We start from the raw sequence: 23,240 nt of genomic DNA on the forward strand, positions 1-23,240 counted from the left end.
ATTCAGTAATAATCACTGCCCCTTTGGAATCACTCAATGGAATAATATCAAGTGGAATAAGCCAAAGGCCTAAATAAAATAATTTCCCACGTTACATATCCTACCTATTCTCCATGCTGACCCTCCTCCCCTTCCCTTCTGGAACTTCTTAGATTCCTTCAAATAAGGTGTGGGAAGAGACAAACCAAACTATTTTTTCCTGATCCATCAATAAATCGAATAAGACTATGCCTTTAATAACATCGAATTTCATGTGCAAGGTACTTTAAACTTTGCAAAATGTCTTACACACATTATCTCAAGACACTGAGAAAAGTGTTCAGTGGAATAGGGCATAAGCACAAATTCTTAAGGTACTTCCAAATCACTATTGATCAGAGAAATGCAAATTAAGACAACTCTGAGATATCATTACACACCTGTCAGATTGGCTAAGATGACAGGAACAAATAATGATGAATGTTGGAGGGGATGTGGGAAAACTGGGACACTGATGCATTGTTGGTGGAGTTGTGAAAGAATCCAACCATTCTGGAGAGCAATCTGGAATTATGTCCAAAAAGTTATCAAAGTGTGCATACCCTTTGACCCAGCCATACTACTACTGGGCTTATATCCCAAGGAAATACTAAAGAAGGGAAAGGGACCTGTATGTGCCAAAATGTTTGTGGCAGCCCTTTTTGTAGTGGCTAGAAGCTGGAAGATGAATGGATGTCCATCAATTGGAGAATGGTTGGGTAAATTATGGTATATGAATGTTATGGAATATTATTGTTCTGTAAGAAATGACCAACAGGAGGAATACAGAGAGGCTTGGAGAGACTTACATCAACTGATGCTGAGTGAAAAGAGCAGAACCAGAAGATCGCTGTACACTTCAACAATGATACTGTATGAGGATGTATTCTGATGGAAGTGGATATCTTCAACATAGAGAAGAGCTAATCCAATTCCAATTGATTAATGATGGACAGAATCAGCTACATCCAGAAAAGGAACACTGGGAAATGAATGTAAACTGTTATTTTTACCTTCTGAAACTAATTCTTCCTGTGCAACAAGAAATTTGGTTTTACACACATATATTGTATCTAGAATATACTGTAATATATTTAACATGCCATCTGGGGGAGGGGGTTGGGAGAGGAAGGGAAAAAATCTGAATAGAAGTAAGTGCAAGGGATAATGTTGTAAAAAATTACCCATGCATATGTACTGTCAAAAAAAAAGTTATAATTATAAAATAAAATTAAAATTAAAAAAAAATTCTTAAGGTACTTGAGTGCTGACTACAAGCTGCAATTAAAACATTCATAACTAATCAAAATAAATATCCTAATCTCACCTTCTTACTATACTATTATCTTCCCTATAGCTATCTTTCATGCTAGGAGCATGAGAATATTTAGGAAGTTCTGTGCTCTGGCTGAAGTTTGCTTTTATTGATGGTCCCTTTACTTTTAAGACACATTGTGATCACTCACTACTGATTATCCCCTCCCCAGTAAAGAGCTCCTTTGCAACTCCCTCATAGGGTTTCTCTCCAGGGTGAGTTCTCTGATATTGAGTTAGTGCTGTGCTCCAGAAAAAGCTTTCCCACAATCACTGCATTTAAAAGCTACAGTGTGAATGTTGCAGTTGTGCAAGAGCTGACTATTGAGAGAATGCTTTCCCACACACATTGCATTTGTGAGATTTTATTCCTGAATGAGTTCTATGGTGCAGAGAAAGTTTAGAACTTTGTCAGAATGTCTTCCCACATTCATTGCATTCATAGAGTCTCTCTCCACTATGAATTCTCTTATGTGGAGTCAGTGCCATCCTCCAGGAAAAGGCTTTCCCACAATCTGCATTCAAAAGATTTTTCTCCAATATGAATCCTACAATGACATAAGATCTATCTTCTGGTGGAAGGCCTTTCTACATTCAGTTGCATTCAAAGGGTTTCTGTGTAGTATGAATTCTGTAATGTTCTGTAAGAGTTATTTTTTACTGGAAGGTCTTTCCACATTGACTGCATTTATAAAGTTTGTTTTTATCTTGAATGTTAGAATGTTGATTTAGATCTGTATTCCTACAATTCGTCAATATATAACACTTTTTCCCCCCGGTATCAGTTCTCTGATGTAGAATAAATGCATTATTTGGGAGGAAAGAATTCCCACTTTGATGAAGTTTCTCTTTAGCTTGAATTCCATTTTTAATGCAGTCAGTATCGCAACTAAAGGATTTCTGACATTTCTTGACATTAGAATACTTCTGAGAATAATTTAAATTATACTGACTTTGGTCTGAATGCATGGTAAAATCTAAATATCACTTTTATGGAGTTTCATTACTATAGATACTCAATATTGTATAAAACTGACAGGCTCTGGGCTAAAGGTCTGGCTGAATTTACTGTATTCAGAGTTTTTTGTTTCATTGGGAGTTTCTGTTTGGATTACTTTTCCTTGTCTAGAATGTTTCTTTTCATTGTTCTGCTCATTCTTTAACTTGCCATAATACTCCCAAGCTTTTCCCATCTTGGCAAAGCATTGATTATCTCATAAGGATCTTTGCTGGGATAAGTCTTTCATAGAAATACTTTGGAGATGACTCTTTAGTATGAGGCCTGCCATTCCAATCTGAAAGAAAAAGTGAAAACAATTACTTTCCTTTGATAAATAAGCTTTGTCTAGATTTCACTGTCCCCAGTATTCTGATTGAACATAGCATTTTTAATCAAAATGAAATAAATTCTAAAACTGCTTTGGATTTAACAGGCTTAAACTTTTGGAAGGCCCCATAATATGGATGGGGGTTGAGGTCCCTTTAAGAAACCCTCCCCATGGCTGACCTTTGATTTACAAATCCTGGTCACTGGGCTTTCCCCATCCTCCTCAGGATCTGAGCTCAATGCTGACCGAGGCTGAAAGCCGGCCAGGAGCCTGGGACTCCACCTACCTTCATCACCAAGTGCTTATAAAAGGGGCTCATCAATATTATTAGGGAAATATGAAAAAACTGACCCAAATAATGAACAGTGGAAATACAAACTATTGTTGACATGTCTACAACAATATGAATAATATACATTAAAGGTTGTTTTTTTGTTTTGTTTTGTTTTGTTTTGTTTTGCTTTGCTTTGTTTTCAGGAAAATTATTTATCAACTATCACACCTGGTAGAGTTATGAGAAGGTGGCCCTTGGGTCTAAAAAGAGGAAGTTATATGAGACTTCTATTCTGAATAATTTTAAAAATTCCATTTTACTTAAAAAAATTATACACCAGCACAATATAAAAACATAGCTGAATTCTGCAGGCACCAATAGAATCAAATCATTTCTATCTATCTTGTTAAGGGTACCTGGCTTATAAAAAGAAGAGACATCATCCAAATAAACTTAAGGAGTGGGGAAGAAATTCTATTTATTTTTTATGAAAAGATCAGAGCTAAACAAAAAATTTGGCTTCTAAATACAAAACTCAAGATGATCACAAAAAGGTAAAAAGAAAAATAAAACTCTTGAGAACTATTTCTGTTATGGGTGTACATAGAGAATACATATATAATCTCATTTTACTGTTATAATATAAAAAAGAAACTAGAGGTTGAAATGGGATCATAACAGACAAAAAGGGGGAAATGTAGTTAAAATGAGTGAAATTACATCTCAGGAAGCGGCAAAGAAAACCTATTATAATTGAGGGAAGGAAGGGAGGGTGACTAATATTGTGTGAATCTTAATCTCATCAGATTTGGCTCAAAATTATATTAGATATATTTGGTTTCACTGAGAAACTTCTCTAATCTTAATGAAAAGTGGGAGGGGAAAGGCAAACAAGAAAGAGGTAGGCTAAATAGGAGGGAAAACAGAAATAGTAGGGGAATGGTATAAGAAAGGGGGAGGACTGCTTCAGGCAAGTAGTGCTCATAAATAAAATACTGGGGAGGAAGGAAAGGGGATAAGGAAAGAGAAACATATAATTTGGGGTTAATAAGATGGCAGGAAATACAGAATTAATAGTTTTAACTGTAAATGTGAATGAAGTGAACTTTCCTACAAAACATAAGCAGTTAGGAGAATGGATTAAAAGTCAGAATCCCATAATATGTCGTGTACAAGAAACACATTTAAAGCAGAGAGATACATACAGATTAAAGGTAAAAGGCTGGAGCAGAATCTATTATGCTTCAGGTTGTAAGGGCCCTTTAAATGGGCGGACACAGTGCATCGGGATTGAGGCCCAGAAGTAATTTCTGTGGATATTAGGACTGCCCTTGGGCGGGATCCTGGCCATATTGAGATAGTTTTGTAATGGGTGACTCTCTCGCTGATTGGCTGTGTGTGTGACCTCACAGGCCCTATATAAGCCCACTGCAGGCAGCAACCGCCCTCTTTAACCTCGTGCTGTTCACCCTGGCTCCTAGCCTGGGTGGCCAAGCCAAGATGGGTAGCCGAAAGAGGTAAGGATTTTGGTAGTGAACACGTGGGTCTTCTGACCAGGTGTTCACTCGGGAACCAACAAGTCAGGGCATCAGCTAGGGCATTATGTGAGTAGGTATAATAAAGGCTTTTAAGATTACACGTGGTTGTTCTTGAGTGCGCTACCGGTTATTAAGCTATAGATTCAAGAGATTGTGGCCAGAGACCTTAGAAGGCCTCAGAGGAGGCGAGCCGGGTAGAGCTCACACTGCAAAGGACAGTGGTCAAAGGTACTCTGGTGGGTCTAGGACAGACTAGTAATTGTAACTGCCAGGAGAGCACGTTACAAATGGCGCTCAACGTGGACGCATCAGGAATTATCAGGTTTTGAAAATATTTAATATTCAGAATTAAGATTCTGAAAGATCCGGTAGAAACGCCACTTAAGAGGGAAGACAGAGAAGCAATATGGACCCAGTTAAATCTGGGATCAGACTCAAGGACACAGCTGAACATAATGCTTATATCAAGAGGTTAAAGAGCCAGATGGAAGATCTTTTAACAAAGATCACCACTGAAGAACAGCAGGAAGCTTGTAATCAAGCTCCCAGAAGGCTATCCCCACACCCAGTAAATACAGCTCGAAGAGGGAGCAACCTAGAGCTAATGCGTATGTATGACAGCATAGAGTATAAAATGCCACAGCAAGAGTTGCTGGAATTGCAGGTTAAACTACAGATGGAGATAGAGAAAGAAGAAAAAGCTAGGTTACTACAGATAGAACAGGAAGAGTTCAAACCAGTGGCAGAAACTAAGGAAGGAAATAAACGAACCACATGGACTTCAGTTGTAGAAATTCTTCTTAGCGTTTTGTTGGTTTACCTTGTTCATTGTTGTTTTAAGGAATTTATTGATTACTCTTTCATTGAGAAGAAGTTTAGTTCTTTTTATGTGCAAAGCTCAGGTTTGATTTTAAATCAGCCTTTGGGGAATTTTCCAATTCTTCCCTCTGCCTCACCTTCTTGGGCCAAGGGAGAAGGGGGAGGAGGAAAAGGAAGGGTGATAATATCATCAGCACTGCCCATTAATCCATTTAAAACTCCTGTGTCTTCATTTCAAAGGACAGGAGTAGGCTTTATTCCCCAAGGCAAAAAGGAATTGTGGGGTATTGAGTATAATCAGAAAAGTTTTGAAAATACAGTTCAGTTAATTTCTAAGAAACCTTACAGGGATAAGATCTTGCAGTTAGAGAGAGTGGAATTTTATACTTGTAAAACTGCTAGGATCGTCTTTGGAGAGTTGGAACTCCTCTTTTCTTACCTCGTGGATTTTCTACTTCCACAGGTGGGCTTGATTTCCCAACCCCCTACGGGTACTTATAAAACAGTGTTTATGTCTAGAATGGGTTGGAAAATTGTTGTTTTAATCACTAGAATAAATAGACAGTGTGTGATCTTTGACCCAGGAGGAAAAGTAATATCAGATTTATTGATTCACACTACTGAAGTACAATTCGGTATCAGAAACTCAAACTTTGATTTTTAGGCAAAAGAATTCAGGGATATAGCCGAGTGTTCTAGTAAAGTCATTACTGCACAGACTATCCCCAAGATCTTCTCTTCTAAACAAGAGAAGGGAATTTTGGGATATGTGATTGCTTACAATTTTTAAATTTTGATTTTACATTTTTAAACATTTTTGATTTTACATTTTAAAGTTATTTTGGTTTTATATTTTTAATCTATTTTGGTTTTACATTTTTAAATTCTTTGCCTTTTACCTTAGCAATGCACTTCGGGCATACACAGAAAGTGCAGCTAAGTGACAGACTGACTTTTGTCTGACTTGTTAATCTTTTTGACAACAACTTTGTTTCCACTGTGATGTGGAAAGGCCTGGATGGCATTTGGAAAGGCCCAAGTTGGGCCCTGGGGACATTCCTTCCTAGGTGCAGATCCAGCAGCAGAGTTCATCCCCACCAGAGACATTTGTAACCTGGGGATCCAAGAGAAGGACCAGACAACAGTCCAGAGAGACCAGCCAGATGTCCGCAGCCCTTCAGACGCTGATGGCAGCGATGCCCCTCCTGACCGTGACACCAGAGACACCAGACACAGTTCCAATGTTGCAGCTGAAATGGACTGTTTTGGGTGATACGCAATATAAAGACTGTAAATGGACAATGGGCCTGCTTGCTTCTCCCGTGGCCACTTGCCATATGGTGGCCTGGGAAGAGGCTTTGCCCTATGCTTTCTATTGAAGGACTATGCTTTTAAATTAGTGGGTGAAAAACCAACACACCCACCTGCCATTGTTATTGAGACAATGTTACTGGACATGACTGCTTATGTGCACCTGTGAAACTAGAATTGTTCTAGAATTGTGAAAAGTGCAATAGAGAATTGTGATAAGCTAGAATTGCTCTAGGATTGTGAAAAGTGCAATAGAGAATTGTGATAAGCTAGAATTGCTCTAGGATTGTGAAAAGTGCAATAGAGAATTGTGATAAGCTAGAATTGTTCTAGAATTGTGAAAAGTGCAATTGAGAATTGTGATAAGCTAGAATTGCTCTAGGATTGTGAAAAGTGCAATAGAGAATTGTGATAAGCTAGAATTGCTCTAGGATTGTGAAAAGTGCAATAGAGAATTGTGATAAACTAGAATTGTTCTAGGATTGTGACAAGTGCAATTGAGAATTGTGATAAGCTAGAATTGTTCTAGGATTGTGAAAAGTGCAATTGAGAATTGTGATAAGCTAGAATTGTTCTAGAATTGTGAAAAGTGCAATAGAGAATTGTGATAAGCTAGAATTGTTCTAGGATTGTGAAAAGTGCAATTGAGAATTGTGATAAGCTAGAATTGTTCTAGAATTGTGAAAAGTGCAATAGGGAATTGTGATAAGCTAGAATTGTTCTAGGAGTGTGAAAAGTGCAATTGAGAATTGTGATAAGCTAGAATTGTTCTAGGATTGTGACAAGTGCAACAGAAAATTGTAAGAAACTAGAATTGGTCTAGAACTGTGATAAATGTAACTAGAATTGTGACAACCTACCTACTGATATTTGTTAACTAGAATTGTGATGTTTTACCTTGTTGACTTCCCACCTCAGTGTTGACATCCTACCTCATTGGCATCCAACCTCTTTGGCATATTATATCGAGTATGACTTTGATTAATGGGTTGAACATTTGGGCCACTGTTGAGCCTGGTTCTCATTGTCATACTTCTGTTTACTGATCTGCTGCTTTGTACCTCCTTGGGCGTAACACTGTCATCTCATGGATCAAGTGAACTATAGCTGGTGCTAAAAGTTTAGCTTGGTGAGATGTGCGGTTCCCGCAAAACAAGAGAAAGGGAATTGTAAGGGCCCTTTAAATGGGCGGACACAGTGCATCGGGATTGAGGCCCAGAAGTAATTTCTGTGGATATTAGGACTGCCCTTGGGCGGGATCCTGGCCATATTGAGATAGTTTTGTAATGGGTGACTCTCTCGCTGATTGGCTGTGTGTGTGACCTCACAGGCCCTATATAAGCCCACTGCAGGCAGCAACCGCCCTCTTTAACCTCGTGCTGTTCACCCTGGCTCCTAGCCTGGGTGGCCAAGCCAAGATGGGTAGCCGAAAGAGGTAAGGATTTTGGTAGTGAACACGTGGGTCTTCTGACCAGGTGTTCACTCGGGAACCAACAAGTCAGGGCATCAGCTAGGGCATTATGTGAGTAGGTATAATAAAGGCTTTTAAGATTACACGTGGTTGTTCTTGAGTGCGCTACCGGTTATTAAGCTATAGATTCAAGAGATTGTGGCCAGAGACCTTAGAAGGCCTCAGAGGAGGCGAGCCGGGTAGAGCTCACACTGCAAAGGACAGTGGTCAAAGGTACTCTGGTGGGTCTAGGACAGACTAGTAATTGTAACTGCCAGGAGAGCACGTTACATCAGGTGAAGTAAAAAAAGCAGGGGTAGCCATCCTGATCTCAGATCAAGCAAAAGCAAAAATTGATCTAATTAAAAGAGATAAAGAAGGAAACTATAACTTGCTAAAGAGTAGCATAGACAATGAAGCAATATCAATACTAAACATATTTGTAACAAGTGGTGTAGCATCTAAATTCCTAAAGGAGAAGTTAAGAAAGTTTCAAGAAGAAATAGATAGGGGCAGCTAGGTGGCACAGTGGATATAGCACCAGCTTTGAATTCAGGAGGACTGGAGTTCAAATCTGGTTTCAGACACTTAACACTTCCTAGCTGTGTGACCCTGGGAAAGTCACTTAACCCCAGCCTCAGAAAAAGAAGAAGAAATAGATAGCAAAAGTATAATAGTGAAGCCCTCAATCTACTTCTCTCAGAACTAGATAAATGAAATCACAAAATTATAAGAAGTAAAAGAGGTAAATAGAGATATGGTAGATCTTTGGAGAAAATTGAATGGAAACACAAATTAGTACACTTTTTTCTCAGAGTTCATGGAACCTATACAAAAATTGACCATATTTTAGGACATAAAGACCTGAAAATCAAATGCAGAAAGGCAGAGAAAGTAAATGCATTTTTTCAGATCATGATGCAATAAAAATTATATTCAATAACTGGCCAGGAGAAAATAGCCCAAAAAGTAATAGGAAACTAAATAATCTCATCCTACATACAGAATGAATGGGTAAAACAGCAAATTACAAATACAATTAATAATTTCATCTAAGAGAATGACAATAATGAGGAAATATAACACAATTTGTGGGATATAGCAAAAGTGATAATAAGGGGAAATTTTATATCTCTATATGCTTACTAGCATAAAAGAGAGGAAGAGAAGATCAATAAATTGAACCTGCAACTAAAAAAGCTAGAAAAAGAACAAATTAAAAACCCCCAATCAAATATCATCTTGAAATTCTAAAAATAAAAGAAGATATCAAGAAAACTGAAAGTAAAAACAAACAAACAAAAAAACAAAAAAAAATTGAATTAATAAAACTAGGAGTTGGTTTTATGAAAAAACCAATAAAATAGATAAGCCCTTGGTAAATTTGATTAGAAAAAAGGAAAATCAAATTGTTAGTTTCAAAACTGAAAAGGGAGAACTATCCAGCAATGAAGAGGAAATTAGAGCAATTATTAGAAGTTACTTTGCTCAACTTTATGCCAATAAATTTGACAATCTATGTGAAATGGAGGAGTATCTATAAACATATAGATTGCCCAGATTACCAGAAGTGGAAATAAATTACTTAAATAGTCCCATTTTAGAAAAATAGAACAAGCTATTAATCAACTCCCTTAAAAAATATATATATATATATATGCCCTGGACCAGATGGATTTACATGTGAATTACATGTGAATACAAGCAATTATCTCCAATACTATATAAGCTATTTGAAAAAAAATAGGGAATAAAGGACTGCTACCAAATTTATTTTATGACACAGACATGGTACTGATACCTAAACCAGGTAGGAAGAAAACAGAGAAAGAAAAGTAAGAAAAGTATACACCAATCTCCCTCATGAATATTGATGCAAAAACAAACAAACAAAAAAATACCCTGTAAGTTTCTCTTGAGAACCTGAACTTAGCCTCACACCATAGATCAAAATGACAAGTATAAGAATACCCTTTCCAGTTTTTGTTCAGCTCTGGTTTGATTTATCACACCTGCAAAGTGTTTTGTACAAGAGAAAAGTTCCTGAAGACCATTCCCACTATTGTATACAACCCAAGCCCATTCCCATCATATGTATCCTGTTGTTGTTTTAAGCTGATGTATCCCAACTCCATTCCCATCATTGTATGTATCCTGTTATTCCCACTATTGTATGTATTTCAAACCCCTTCCCAGCATTGTGCATGTCTGTTATTGCTTTAAGCTGTTAGAAATATAGTTTTGCTGTCTGATTACCTAATTACATTGTTTTTTGCTTATGTATCACCTGTTTGCTTTGCTATATAAACACATTCTCCAGTCACTCTGGACTGAATGCTTTGGACAATAGTCCCTTAGGTCAGCTAGCTTTTGGAAGGCCCCATAATACTATCAGGGAAATATGGGAAAACTGACCCAAATAATGAACAGTGGAAATACAGATTATTGTTGACTTGTTTATAACAATATGTACAATATACCTTAAAGGTTGTTTTTTGTTTTGTTTTGTTTTGAGGGAAATTATTCATGAACTATCATACCTGGAAGCATTATGGGATCTAAAAAGAGGAAGTTATGTGGGACTCTTATCCTGAAGAATTTCATTTTACAAAAAAAAAAAAACAAAACTTCATGTATCAGCACATGAATTCTGAAAGCACCAACAGAATCAGATCATTTCTAGCTATCTGTCCCCATTCCCCTTTTTTCATTAGACAATGAAGGGACTAGGTGCCTTTTGTAGTCCCAACTAGCCGTAAATGGGTAATCACATGTTCTTGGGCCCAGCAGTAGATGGACTTTTCAGATCTCTGGATGCTCCTGTGAAGCTTGGGAGAGGGCCTTGCTCACGTGAGTCATGCCCCAAACCTTGTTGGAAGGAAAGCACATGTCATGGTAGAGGCATTGGACCTGAATTCAAATTCCTGTTTTGCTCTGTGTGCTACCTCCTCTCTCTGGGGTTCATTGGGGTTGGGTGAAGTTGAGAGGAGGTGGTGTCTAAGGTCTCCTTAAGCTCTAAGTTATTTGTACCCTACCAGGTGAAGGTCTGGCCAAGAGATCAGGAGCCACCCTGTTCCCCAACATGGAGCTGTCCCCTGTTCTACCCGTGGTCCAGCTCCTGCCTTCACCATCACCATGCCCAGATACAGGACAGAATGCCAAGGGGTAAGAGCCACCTGAAACTCATGGCAGCAGAGAAACTAAACCATCTCTCCACCATTACCTTACAGAGAGATCAGGATTGACTGAGCAAATAAATCACTTCTCCTACAATTTCCCCATGAGAAACAGAGAGACTAGACTGGATGCTCTCTGAGACTCCAGCTAGAAGTCCCTTCTAACATTCCATTCTCTGTCATCTCCCTCCAACTCTATGACCAACATCCTTGGTTCTAAGGCCCTTCCCAGCCCTGTCATCCCCTGTTCTAAGGCCCTTCTGACAGTCCTGACATTCCCAATTCCCAGGGGATGTGGGGTAGTGATGGAGGGGGTGTCCCATAGTTCTAACTTTTTTTCTAATTCTGTCTTAGACCAGGTATATATTGGGGCAGCAAGAAAGCTTTGGACTTGGACTTAGGTGCTCAGCTTTTGAATCCTGGCCCAGATATTTTGTAGCTCTAATCCTGGGCCTGCTCATCTGTGAAAGGGGGCTCATGATCTATCCCCTGAGTCAAGGGGTGTAAAAAAGGAGAAGCTTTCCAATGTGACTTGTTAGTACCAGGTGGAGCCTTGAAGGACCCCTTGGAGTTGGGGAGAGGAGAGAGAAGGGGCAGAGAAGTCAATATGAAGGGTAAAGTGTGGGGACTCTGTGACTTGTATTCATTAGGCCCACAGGGATGCCTTAGCTGTGAAAAATAACAAATAACACCCCTCCTCCTCCTCCCAACACCCTTCCCCTCTTGCCCTGTGGTTGTGATTCATGGCTGTCTGGGAGCATTGGCGGTTAAACGGAACAGGGCCGAGCTTCAAAGTCAAAGTCCTTGTCAGGGCGGGAGCTTTAGGGGCTGAACCACAGATCTCTAATGCACTGTGTGTCAGTGGCCTTATTATGTATCAACGAGGTTATTGTACCAACGGCTATTTGGTGTCAATGGCGTCTCGTGTATCAGCCGGGCTATATTACGTGTCAGCGGGGTTATTATGTATCAATGGCGTGAGTAGATATCATTGGGGCTTTGTATCAATGAGGCTACTATGTATCAATGGGACTATTAGTGTCAGCCAGGTTATTATGTATCACAGGCTTTGCTACAATACGGGGTTATTTCGTCTCCATGCTACTGAAGCTTCGGGACACATTTGTATCCTTTACCTGCTCCTTATAAAAAGTTCCTGGGCGCATGGCCCTGTAGCTCCGCCCCCTCACTCTTAGGGGGGCATCATCACCGCCCCTCCCTTCTCCCCCTTCCCTCGTGATTCAGCCTCGGGCCACCTCGAGAACCGTGGACCCAAACCACAGGAACTTGACTTCCTTGAAAAACTGCCCCTAAAAAAGGAGTGAAGAGGGGCGCAGGAGGGGAGCCTCAGGGGCGGGACAGCGGCAGCGGCGCCAACTCTGATTGGTTCAAACTTCCAGACTGGCAGGAAGGAGAGTTTGTGTGTGAAAGAGATTTCCTCAACTGCAGCCCACCGAGAAGGGCCGGGGTCTGAGAAGGCCCCGCCTCTGGCAGTCAGCCAATGGGAGCTCGCCCGGCCCAGTGAGCGAATATGCGGAAGCGGAAGTTGCTTCCGATATCTTCTATCGGGAAGCTGTCCTCCGGCCGCTAAAGTCTGTGTTCCGTGGGGGCGGCTGCAGTGGTCTTGGGTCTGGGACTAGGTGAGGCGCCTGAGACGCCTGCCCGCGCCCCGCCCCTCCCTGGCTTCTCCTCCCTCTCCTTGCCTGGGTTGTGTTGACTGTGAAATGAGGCAAAGGTTCCTGGATCCTTCGGGCACCGCCCCTCCCCTCCTTCCTTTCTGCTTCTCTTCCCTTTCTCCCTTCCATTCTCCCCCTTTTTTTCCCCATCATTTCCCCCCACTCTTGCTTTCTCCCTCTCCCATTTCCTCTTCCTCCTCTTTCTGCTTCCCAAATCCCTCTCTCCGACACTGATGATCTGGGGCTCCCACATTCCCTCCTCCCCTCTTACTCTTCACGTTACCCCCTCCCCTGAGTCCCCCCCTCCAGAAAGGAGCTTCAGGCTCACCTCCATAGCCCTCCCCAAAAGTTCCCTCCCGATCTTCTTATCGTCCACAAGCCACTGTCCATCCCTACCCACATGAGCAGCGATTTTCCAGGACTGCTCTGGGCTAGTTAAGGGGGAGAGACAAGCTAGCCTTTATTTTGTCCCTGGCACTCCTGGCCCCCTGGAGTGCAGGGAGGTATACAGTAGGCATTTCATCAGTGCAGGTTTCGTTGATCCGAGCCCTGAAAAGAAACAAGCCTCCCCCCCCCCCCACACACACACCTGGTTTGTGTGAGCAGGGAGGGCTGTGGGCTTCTCCAAAGCAGAGGGAGGTTTGGGAGCTGGGAGGGGCAAAAGACCAAGCCCGTTCCTGACTCTTGTTCCTTTCAGACTCAGCCTCAAAGACCCCACATGCCGGGTGCAAGGGGGAAGAGGGCCATCCTGGCCACTATGCTGCTCACCATTAGGCCCCCTCAGGTGAGTAGCAATGAAGAGAGAACCCAAAACTGAAAATCCTTGAAGGAGAAAGCCTCCTTCAACTCTGCCTCAGTGAGGGAACTCCATCCCAAGCACAAACAGCTTCTTCTTTGTTATGTGGGTCGGCGGCCTTAGTCCCCAAACCCATTGAATTCAATTCAAATTCTAACCCAGGCTGAAACCCAGCAGGAGCCAACCTGGGACTCCACCCACGAGCCCCCTTCAGCTTGTAGCCAAAGCCCCTGTTACAAAAGAGCCAGACTGGAGCCCTCTCTTTGCAGAGGGTCTAAACATGCCAGCGCCATGCCTGGCACCCCAAAGACTCTTTGTCCACTGGAATGTTTCCAGTGTCTTCCTCGTTTTATCCTCACCTGTTTCCTTAACTAGACTTTAACCTAACTTCCAATCCCCATAATCAACCTCTTTTATCAATCTAAGTTTTTGGGTCTGTAAATTCCTTTACAAAGAACTGCTTGCACTGCCACTAGGCCTCATTTTCATTTGGGGAACCCAAAACTAAACCTCATCAGCACCATCCCCTTCCTGACAGGTGTCCCAGGTCCTGCAGGGCAGTCAGGCCCTTTCTCCAAAGCTCTCCCACCTCAGAGCACCTGAGACCTTTCAGTCACTGGGTCCCAGTGGTTTGAGCCCTTCCTGTGTGCCAGGATCTCAGATAAAATCTTCCATTTGCAGTCATGGCTTTGCTTCTGCCCTTCTGACTTTTAGCATATGTTACTGTGTCACTCCTCCATGCTTCCTGTGGGCCACCTAGATGGGCCTGGTTTCTGTTCCTTGCACATGACCCCCATCTCCTCTGCCTTGGTTTCCCCTCCCTGGTTGGAATGCTTTTCTCCCCTCCCCTTTCCCTCTGGCTTATTGTTCCAGGTTCAGCTCAAGCCCTGCCTTTCCCAGCTCCCCTCCTGCCCCTCAGCTGCTCAGGGCCTCCCATCCCCCGTCTGGGCATTGTTGTCTCCCCACTGCACTGGGAGCTCCCTGAGTCAGGGACTGTTTTTGCACCAGCCTGCAAGACCCAGAGGAGACCTTTCTGAGTGTTTATTGACTTGAAAAAGAGGATTCTCTGGTTACTTGATCCAGGCTCTGGCCCAGCCTGAGGCCCCTAAAGGCTTTGCTTTCAGAATGTGCAGTGATCAGCTGGGCCAGACTTAGTTCTTCTCAGCCATGTGCTGATCCAAGGCAGTTCCAATGGACTTGGGCTGGAAAATGTCCTTCCTATCTAGAGAACAAGCTCTGAAGCCACATTGAGGAGCAAAACAAAGGCACACTTTCACTTTTTTTTTCTGGTGCTCTTCCCCCTTTTTTTGATTTTTTTTCATTGATTGTGTATGTTCAATTTCATATAGATTTAACCTATATGATATTGCTTGTTTTCTTGAGAAGGGAAGATGGAGAAAAAATTGTTCCTCAAAAATCTTACAAAAATGAATTTTGAAAACCATACTTATTTGTACTTAGATAATATATCATAAAAATAAGCAAGAGAAAAAAATGCTTTGAACATGTTCTCTGAAACTTGAATAGAGTGAGAATGAGCCCTGCCTCTCCTTTTCCCCCTCCTTGACCGGGCACAAATGTATTTGTTTCAGGGATCGGTGACGTTCCAGGATGTGGCTGTGGACTTCACCCGGGAGGAGTGGGGCCTCCTGGACCCCTCCCAGAAGGAGCTTTACTGGGACGTGATGCTAGAGAACTACAGGAACCTGGTCTGCCTGGGTAAGAAGGGCTGCTCTGGGGCCCAGGATGTGCTCATGAAGGGCTTCTCAAGAAACCCCAGCCCTTGCTCATTTCAGAGGGGCCAAAGCCAGGGTGCCCATGTTCTCCCTGGTCCTGAATCAAGGGTCCTTGCTTTGTGTGTCTGGAAACTAATTTCTCCCTGGGGTGATCCCCACCCCAGCCCCAGCTCTGTTCCTTCTTGCTAGAAAGACTTGTTAAAGTCCCAGGGCAAGGACTTGAGTCATGAAAGCCCCCAGATACCTCAGAATGGGATGGACTAAACAGTTCTTTGTCTTTCTGATCCCAATTCCTTGATTTGTCCCACCAAGAAACAAACCAGTTCCCCCCTTCAGATGTCTCTGGCTACTTTTCCACAGCCTCCCTGGGCTTTCAAGCTTGCTCCTAGGGGTCTGTGGAGATTGGGCTGGGAGGTGACCCTTCCTTTCCATCACTTTCTCATGACTAGATCTTGTGGAGTCCAATGGGGACGTGATCTCTCAGCTGGAGTCAGGGAGAGCACATGGGATTCCACTGGATAGAGTCTCAAGAGCTTGCTGGTTAGGTGAGTGAGTGAGCCAGAGTATGTGACACTGTCTGAGAACCCCTGAAAGTGGGCACCTCGTGATCCTGGCTGTGACCTTTTGGTCCTGAACCTTCTCCCTCTCATAGATCTTGGAGGTAATTTTCCTCCACTCCTCTAGTTTGTTTGGACAATGTTGCCTTTTTATACCAAAGTCACTTGGTAGGGACAGGTGGAAATGATTCAGTTTTGTTGGTGCTTTCTGAATGAGCAGTAATGCTACTCTGTGGGTGGAACTTTGAAGCATTTACCTTTTTGGAAAGCCAGGGGGAACTCTGCAGTGGAAGAATGACCCAAAGTTTTCCTCTTGGACCCAATGGTCACACTGTCAGGACTCCCCCGGGTGTGATTTTCAGATGAGAATTTTCCTAAAAAAATACTTTAAGTTCTTTTGTTCATGTTGGTATATGGGAACCAACAGTTGTTCCTGCTTTTATTAATTTGACATTTTCTACATCAGTTTTTTTATGTTCATTTAATATAATATTGAAGTATATGAAAGAATAGGCCTGGTGAATTCAAAGAAATTGTGAAAATCATCAGGATTGATTTTAATTGAAGCAGGAAAGTGTTTATAGTGCTAATAACACATGGAATATTAGGGAAAGTGAAGTATATAGGAAAGCTTATTCAGTCAATGAAAAAATATTTCTTCTTTTCCTTTCTTTCAGATGGGAGCACTAGGCCTCAGACCAAGGAGTCCACTCCAAAATTAAGTGTTGCTATGAAAGCGTTATCCCAACTGACATCCGTACAGGATAACCCTTGCACCTCCAAGGTGGGAAAAGCCTGGGAGTATTATGGAAGGTTCAAGAAAGAGCAAAACAGTGAGGTGAAACATTCCAGACAAGGGAAAAAAATCCAAACAGAAGCTGTTGTTCAAGTCAGAGCCTCTGAATCTTATAAATACAGCCAAAGCTCCAGCCCAAAGGCAGTCCTTGTTCCACAACAAGGACTATCTGTAGTAATGGATCTCCTTAACAGCGAGAATCAGAGAAGGAGCTTCAGCATGGAGTCGGACCAAAGACAGTGCACTCAAATCTGTTCACAGAACAACTATTCTGAGGGGAAGAAATGTCAGAAAGTTTTCCATTCTGGTTTGGACCCCATTAAAACATCTGGAATTCATGCTGAAGAGCAATTTCATGAAAATGGGAATTCTTTCCTCCTGAATAATGAACTTACTCTACACCAGAGAACTCATATGAGAAAAAAATGCTCAGAATCGACTAAAGGTGAGAAGCCATCTTGTCGGAAGGCAAATCTTACTCAACATTCCAGTATTCAGAGTCTAAACAAATCCTATAAATGCAGTGACTGCGGAAGGGCCTTCCTGCAAAAAGGAAATCTTACACAGCACTATAGAATTCACACTGGAGAGAAACCTTTCAAATGCAGTGACTGTGGAAAGGCCTTCCGGCAGAAGACAGTTCTTGTGCGACATTGTAGGATTCACACTGGAGAAAAACCTTTCAAATGCAATGACTGTGGGAAAACCTTTCCTTGGCGTGCAAAGCTGATTCGACATCAGAGAATTCACACTGGAGAGAGACCCTATGAGTGTAGTGAATGTGGGAAGACATTCCGATCAAGCTCCAATCTGAATCAGCACCAGAGCACTCATAGGAGACTAAAACCTCATCAGTGCAGCGTGTGTGGGAAGGCGTTCTCTCAGAAGTCTGCTCTTACTCATCATGGTAGTGTTCATACTGGAGAGAAACCATATGAGTGCAGTGAATGTGGAAAGGTCTTCCAGAAGAAAGTAAATCTTACACAGCACTACAGAATCCACACTGGCGAGAAACCTTTCAAATGCAGTGACTGTGGAAGGGCCTTCCGGCAGAAAGTAAATCTAACACAGCACTACAGAATTCACACTGGAGAGAAACCTTTCAGATGTAGGGACTGTGGAAAGGCCTTCCACCAGAAGACGGCTCTAGTACGGCATTGTAGGATTCACACTGGAGAGAAACCTTTTAAATGCAGTGATTGTGGGAAATCCTTTCCTTGCCACACAGCGCTGATGCGACATCAGAGAACTCACACTGGAGAGAGACCCTATGAGTGTAGTGAGTGTGGGAAAACATTCCAGTTAAGCTCCAACCTGACTCTTCACTGGAGAACTCATACAGGAGTAAAACCTCATCTGTGCAGTGTGTGCGGGAAGGCATTCTCTCAGAAGTCTGCTCTTAACACTCACAGCAGTATTCATACTGGAGAGAAACCATTTGAATGCACTGAATGTGGGAAGATCTTTCGCCTGAAATACGAACTCAGACAGCACTGCAGTATTCATACTGCAGGGAAGACTTTTAAGTGCAATGACTGTGGGAAATCCTTTCCTTGGAGAACAGAGCTGACCATACATCAGAGAACTCACAGTTTCGATTGACTATGAGTGTAGTGAATGTGGAAAGATATTCCAACGTCCTCCAGCCTAGCTCAGGAATGGAGAACTCATACGGCACTAAAACTGTCTGCAGGAAGGCATTCACACTTTCTGATCATGGTAGTATTCATACTGGAGAGAAATCATATTAATGCACTGAATGCGGGAAGATCTGCCAGAAGTCAGATCTTAACACAACACATCAGCATTCACACTGGAGGGAAACCTTTCAAAATCAGTGATTGTAGAAAAGCTTTTTTCTGTAGCACAATGCTAACTTGACATCAGAGAATTCACACTGCAGAGAAACCCTTTGAATGCAGTGAATGTTGGAAAGCCAACACCCAGCAGTCAAGTCTTTCCTTACATAAGAGAATACATGCCAGAGAAAAATCCTAGGGGGGTGGGGGGCAGCTAGGTGGTGCAGTAGATAGAGCACCAGCCTTGAATTCAGGAGGACCTAATTTTAAATCTGGTCTCAGACACTTAACACTTCTTAGCTGTGTGACCCCGGGCAAGTCACTTAACCCCAGCGTCCAAAAAAATAAAATTACCTTAAAAAAAAAAAAGAAAAAGAAAAATCCTAAGAATATAATTAATGGGAGAAAGCAAATCCCCCTCTGATCCCTCTGATCAATACACATTCTCAGTACTATATAACTCATGATGGAGAAAAACCTCAATAATCATTAAAGGAAAACAGTCGAGCAGGCTGATCCAGATTAAAATTTAATTTGAAAATATTTAAGAAAATAACTCCAGTATAAAACACAAAAGATATTATGGATACAACCACAAACCCCTAATGTACTATGTGTTGATGGTGTTATGTATCAAAGGGGCTATATTATGTGTCAACAGGGTTATTATGTATCAATGGCGTTAGTAGATATCATTGGGGCTTTGTATCAATGAGGCTACTACGTATCAATGGGACTATTACTATCAGCGAGGTTATTATGTATCACTGGCTTTCCTATCTATCAAGGGGTTATTATGTCTCTGTGCTACTGAAGCTACAGAATACCTTTGTATCCCTTACCTGCTCCTTATAAAAAATCCTGGGCGTGTGGCTTTGTGCCTCAGCTCCCTCACTCCTAGGGGTCATCTTCACTGCTCCTCCCTTATCCCCCCTCCCCTCCTGACTCAGTCTGGGGACACCCCGAGAATCGCTGAACAAAACCATGTGAGCTAGACTTCCCCAAAAAGCCCCAATCCAATGATGTGGGGTGCACTGAATATTGAACAGTTATTATATGGCCAGAGATTCCTTATTCTTTTGTAATTGGTTCACAGGGGAAAGGCATTTCCTTTATAGAGTATGAGACTTTCGGCTTGATGGTGTTGAATAGATCATATCTCCCATCCTCCCTTTTTGTCAACATGCAAATTGTCTTAACTCCACTTGTAGTTTGTCATGCCCTAACTAGCTCTCTAGAAGATCTTGGAACCAGCCCTCATCCTTGATCTTAGAAGAGGTGTGAAGAGACTGGACTCACTTGGACTCTCAAACATGGAATGTTTTTATTCCCGATTCTCTCAGCCCTATATACCCTAATAACATTATATAATTATAGCATACTGGACATGTGACCCCATCAACAACTTGTGATTGTGTGTAGATGTCTCTTTACCACTTGGTATCACTCTGCTTTTATTATAACACAGATTGTAATGGCCCCCTGACTTCTCAGAAAGGCAGAGAGCCCTTAGTGAAGATGGGGAGCCAAACCAGACCCTGTCAGCAGATTCCTTATTGTAGCGTGCTGTTGTCTCCAGAAGCTGCTGGATCTCTCTCTGGGAAGAGATCTGCTGTGTCTTCTACTCAAATCTCTCCGACAGATTCTTCTTCCTGTAACGAACCGTTGTCTCCAGGCAGTTGCTGTTAACTCTTGTCCAAAGAAGTGACTTCCCTTCCTGCAGAGAGCCCCGTCAGGCCTGATGCAATTCAGAGTCTTCCTTCTTGAATCCTGGCTCTGAATCTCCTCCAGCTCTTATCCTTCTCCAGGCCGATCTGCTGTCTGCGCCCATTGCTGTCTCTTTTTATCCTCCCAGAGAATGGGCGTGGGATAATGCAAGGGCTTCTGGGAAGAACCACCCCAGCCAATGAGCTTGCCCCCTCTATCAAGTCAACCTGAGTTCTCACCTTGTAATTGTCCAGAAAACCTGAATTCTCACCTTGTCACCATCCAGACAACCTCAGTTCTCACCTAGTAATCCCAACATCTCCCCCTTTCTTTTGATTTAGAACATAGGACAGTCATGACCTTGAAACATAAATCCATCAATATGGGAAGTATTACAGATAATTACATAAATTACATAAGCACATAGTAACATAGTAACATAACACATGCTAGAAGTATATAACATAATCATAATCATAAATTGAAAATTTATAAATGTCCATAAGTCCATTGTCCATTATTCTCATCTTGTGTGAGGAAGTCCAATGATTCCTGCTGGTTTTTAAGTTCTTTAACAGTCTTCTTATTATCCTTGCTCTTTCAGTGTCAGATGTTTCTTAGATCTTCTCCTTTATTTTGAGGTCTTTCTCTTTTTCTGTCTCTCTCTGATGGACAAGGCGAATATGACTTGTTGGCACCCATCTGATTCCTTCTCCTGCTGAAGAAATACAAGCAAACCCTCTCCCCCAGGCAGTTAACCTATCTGGTCCCTTCCATTCACCACTTTCTGGATCTCTCCACATCACCTGGCGATTATCTAAGGACAGTGGAGATGCTCTCACTGGACACTGCCCTTCTGGTGGGTTATAAAACCTGTCTGCTGGAGCCAGTGCATCTTTGTCAAAAATTAGAAAATTAATGGTATAGAGAACTAAATTTAGAAGTTCCCTAGGGCTACCTGTGGCTCCCCCTTTCTTTTGTTTTTGGAGGAGTGTCTTAATATCTCTGTTTCTTCTCTCTACTATTGCCTGCCCTTGAGGATTAAAGGGTATGCCCGTGGTATGTAAAATCTTATACTGTGCACAAAAGTGTGTAAAATGTTTGGACGTATATGCAGGTCCATTGTCTGTTTTTATTGCTTGTGGCACACCCATAATTGCAAAAGCTTGTATAAGGAATTCAGTGACCACTCGGGCTGTCTCTTTTGCTGCTGGCATTGCAAATGTGAATCCTGAAAAGGTGTCTACCACGACATGAATAAAAGATAGACGACCAAAAGATTTATAATGGGTCACATCCATTTGCCAGATTTCATTGGGTCTCAAACCACGAGGATTCTTCCCTGGAGGGAGTGTAGGAGCATGGAAAGGAAGACAAGCTGTACAGCTTTTTACTATGCTCCTAGCTTCCTCTCTTGTGATTCCAAATTGTAAACGTAAAGCTCGAGCAGCCTGATGATATTTAGAATGAGATTCTTGTGCTTCCTGAAATAAAGGACTACTGGCTAACATGGTTAGAAGGCTATCTGCCTTTGAATTTCCATCAAAAATGGGACCTGGAAGTCCACTATGTGAGTGGACATGCAAGATATAAATCTTGCCTGGATGTTTTCTCACTTGCTCTTGAAGTTCCTTAAAGAGCTGATAAATATTGGAGGCTGCAAATTTTATTTGGGCTGTGGCAATTCTTTGTACTACACCTACTGAATAGGCTGAATCAGTAATTATATTTACGTCTCCTGGGTAATAAGTGAGAGCTAGCATGATAGCAAATAATTCATTCTGTTGAGTGGATTGAAAAGGAGTCCTGATTACTCTCTTTATGGTTAAATCATGAGAGTATATGGCACAAATATTTTCTTTGGAGGCATCTGTAAAGATTGTTGGTCCTTTAAGAGGAACCTTAGAAACCTTTTCTTCAAAAATCCATCGCCAATTATGTAGTAGCCGGGTAATCTTTAATGGAGATCCATGTGCAAAATTTGGAGCGGTGGCCAATAAAATTTGCCATTCTGGGATGTTCTCACAGCATACATTAATCTGTGCGTTAGTATAGAATGTGTATATTTTTTCAGGACTTATCCCAGATAATTGTGTTACTCTCTTAATAGCCTTTAATAAAATCCTAGCCACAAGCACTGGGTAAGGTGTAAGGCTTTGTTCTGGTTGTGCTGGGAGGTTCACCCACTCAATCACTCTGTCTCCTTGATGAAGGACTGCTGTGGGTGCCTCTTTTGTAGCAAAAACTGATATTTCCAAGGGTTTTTGAGTGACTCTTTCAACCACATTGGATAAAGCCAGTTCAACTTCTCTCAAAGCCTTTTGTGCTTCTTTTGTAAGCTGGCGTGGTGAATTTAAAGCACTGTCTCCCCTTAAAATATCATATAGTGGTTGCAATTGACAGGTAGTCAAGCCTAGCACGGGACGCATCCATTGGATATCTCCTATCAATTTCTGGAAGTCATTTAAGGTGTTTAGCTTCTCTGTTCTTAAGGAGAGTTTTTGTACTGTAAGCACCTTAGGATATACTTCATATCCTAAATATTGAAAAGGAGCATGTCTTTGAATTTTTTCTGTAGCTATATGCAGTTTGTAGTACTTTAATGTTTCCATGGTCCTTTGTAGACATGCCTCTAACATTTGTTCCTCAGGTGCACATCCCAAAATATCATCCATATAATGTAACAATATTACTTTTGGAAAGGCTTTTCTTACTGGAGCAAGAGCAGCTGCAACATACATTTGGCACATAGTAGGGCTGTTTTTCATTCCCTGTGGCAAAACTGTCCATTCATATCTTTTATAAGGCTCAGCCAAATTAACACTAGGCACTGAAAAAGCAAATCTTTTCATATCCTCCTTATCTAGAGGAATAGAATAGAAACAATCCTTAATGTCTATAACCCATAGAGGCCATTCTCTTGGCAACTGAGTAGGAGATGGAAG

General features: G+C 41.8%; 2 protein-coding genes across 2 annotated transcripts in view; both read left to right on the plus strand.

Annotated features, from left to right (window-relative positions):
• Positions 1–11,332, plus strand: part of LOC141541743 (zinc finger protein 28 homolog) — a 40,839-nt gene extending 29,507 nt beyond the window's left edge. Inside the window, exon 6 of the mRNA XM_074266542.1 lies at positions 11,091–11,332. Within this exon, the coding sequence (XP_074122643.1) occupies positions 11,091–11,221 (131 nt within the window). The 3' untranslated portion in view covers positions 11,222–11,332. The remainder of the gene's footprint in view (positions 1–11,090) is intronic.
• A 1,436-nt stretch (positions 11,333–12,768) lies between these two features.
• On the plus strand, positions 12,769–22,335 carry LOC141556397 (uncharacterized). Its single transcript, XM_074290459.1, has 5 exons — positions 12,769–12,868; positions 13,602–13,688; positions 15,293–15,419; positions 15,886–15,981; positions 16,671–22,335. The coding sequence occupies exons 2-5, from the start codon at positions 13,623–13,625 to the stop codon at positions 18,389–18,391; spliced, it is 2,010 nt and encodes a 669-aa protein (XP_074146560.1). The 5' UTR covers positions 12,769–12,868; positions 13,602–13,622; the 3' UTR covers positions 18,392–22,335.
• The last annotated feature ends 905 nt before the right edge of the window (positions 22,336–23,240 follow it).

Source organism: Sminthopsis crassicaudata, chromosome 1 (genome assembly GCF_048593235.1).
Source record: "Sminthopsis crassicaudata isolate SCR6 chromosome 1, ASM4859323v1, whole genome shotgun sequence".
NCBI classification, from domain to species: domain Eukaryota; kingdom Metazoa; phylum Chordata; class Mammalia; order Dasyuromorphia; family Dasyuridae; genus Sminthopsis; species Sminthopsis crassicaudata.

Coding starts and splice junctions, on each gene's coding strand:
- LOC141556397 (XM_074290459.1), top strand. CDS start 13,623: ATGCCGGGTGCAAGGGGGAAGAGGGCCATCCTGGCCACTATGCTGCTC. Junction 13,689..15,292: donor TCACCATTAGGCCCCCTCAG/GTGAGTAGCAAT, acceptor TATTTGTTTCAG/GGATCGGTGACGTTCCAGGA. Junction 15,982..16,670: donor CTCAAGAGCTTGCTGGTTAG/GTGAGTGAGTGA, acceptor CCTTTCTTTCAG/ATGGGAGCACTAGGCCTCAG.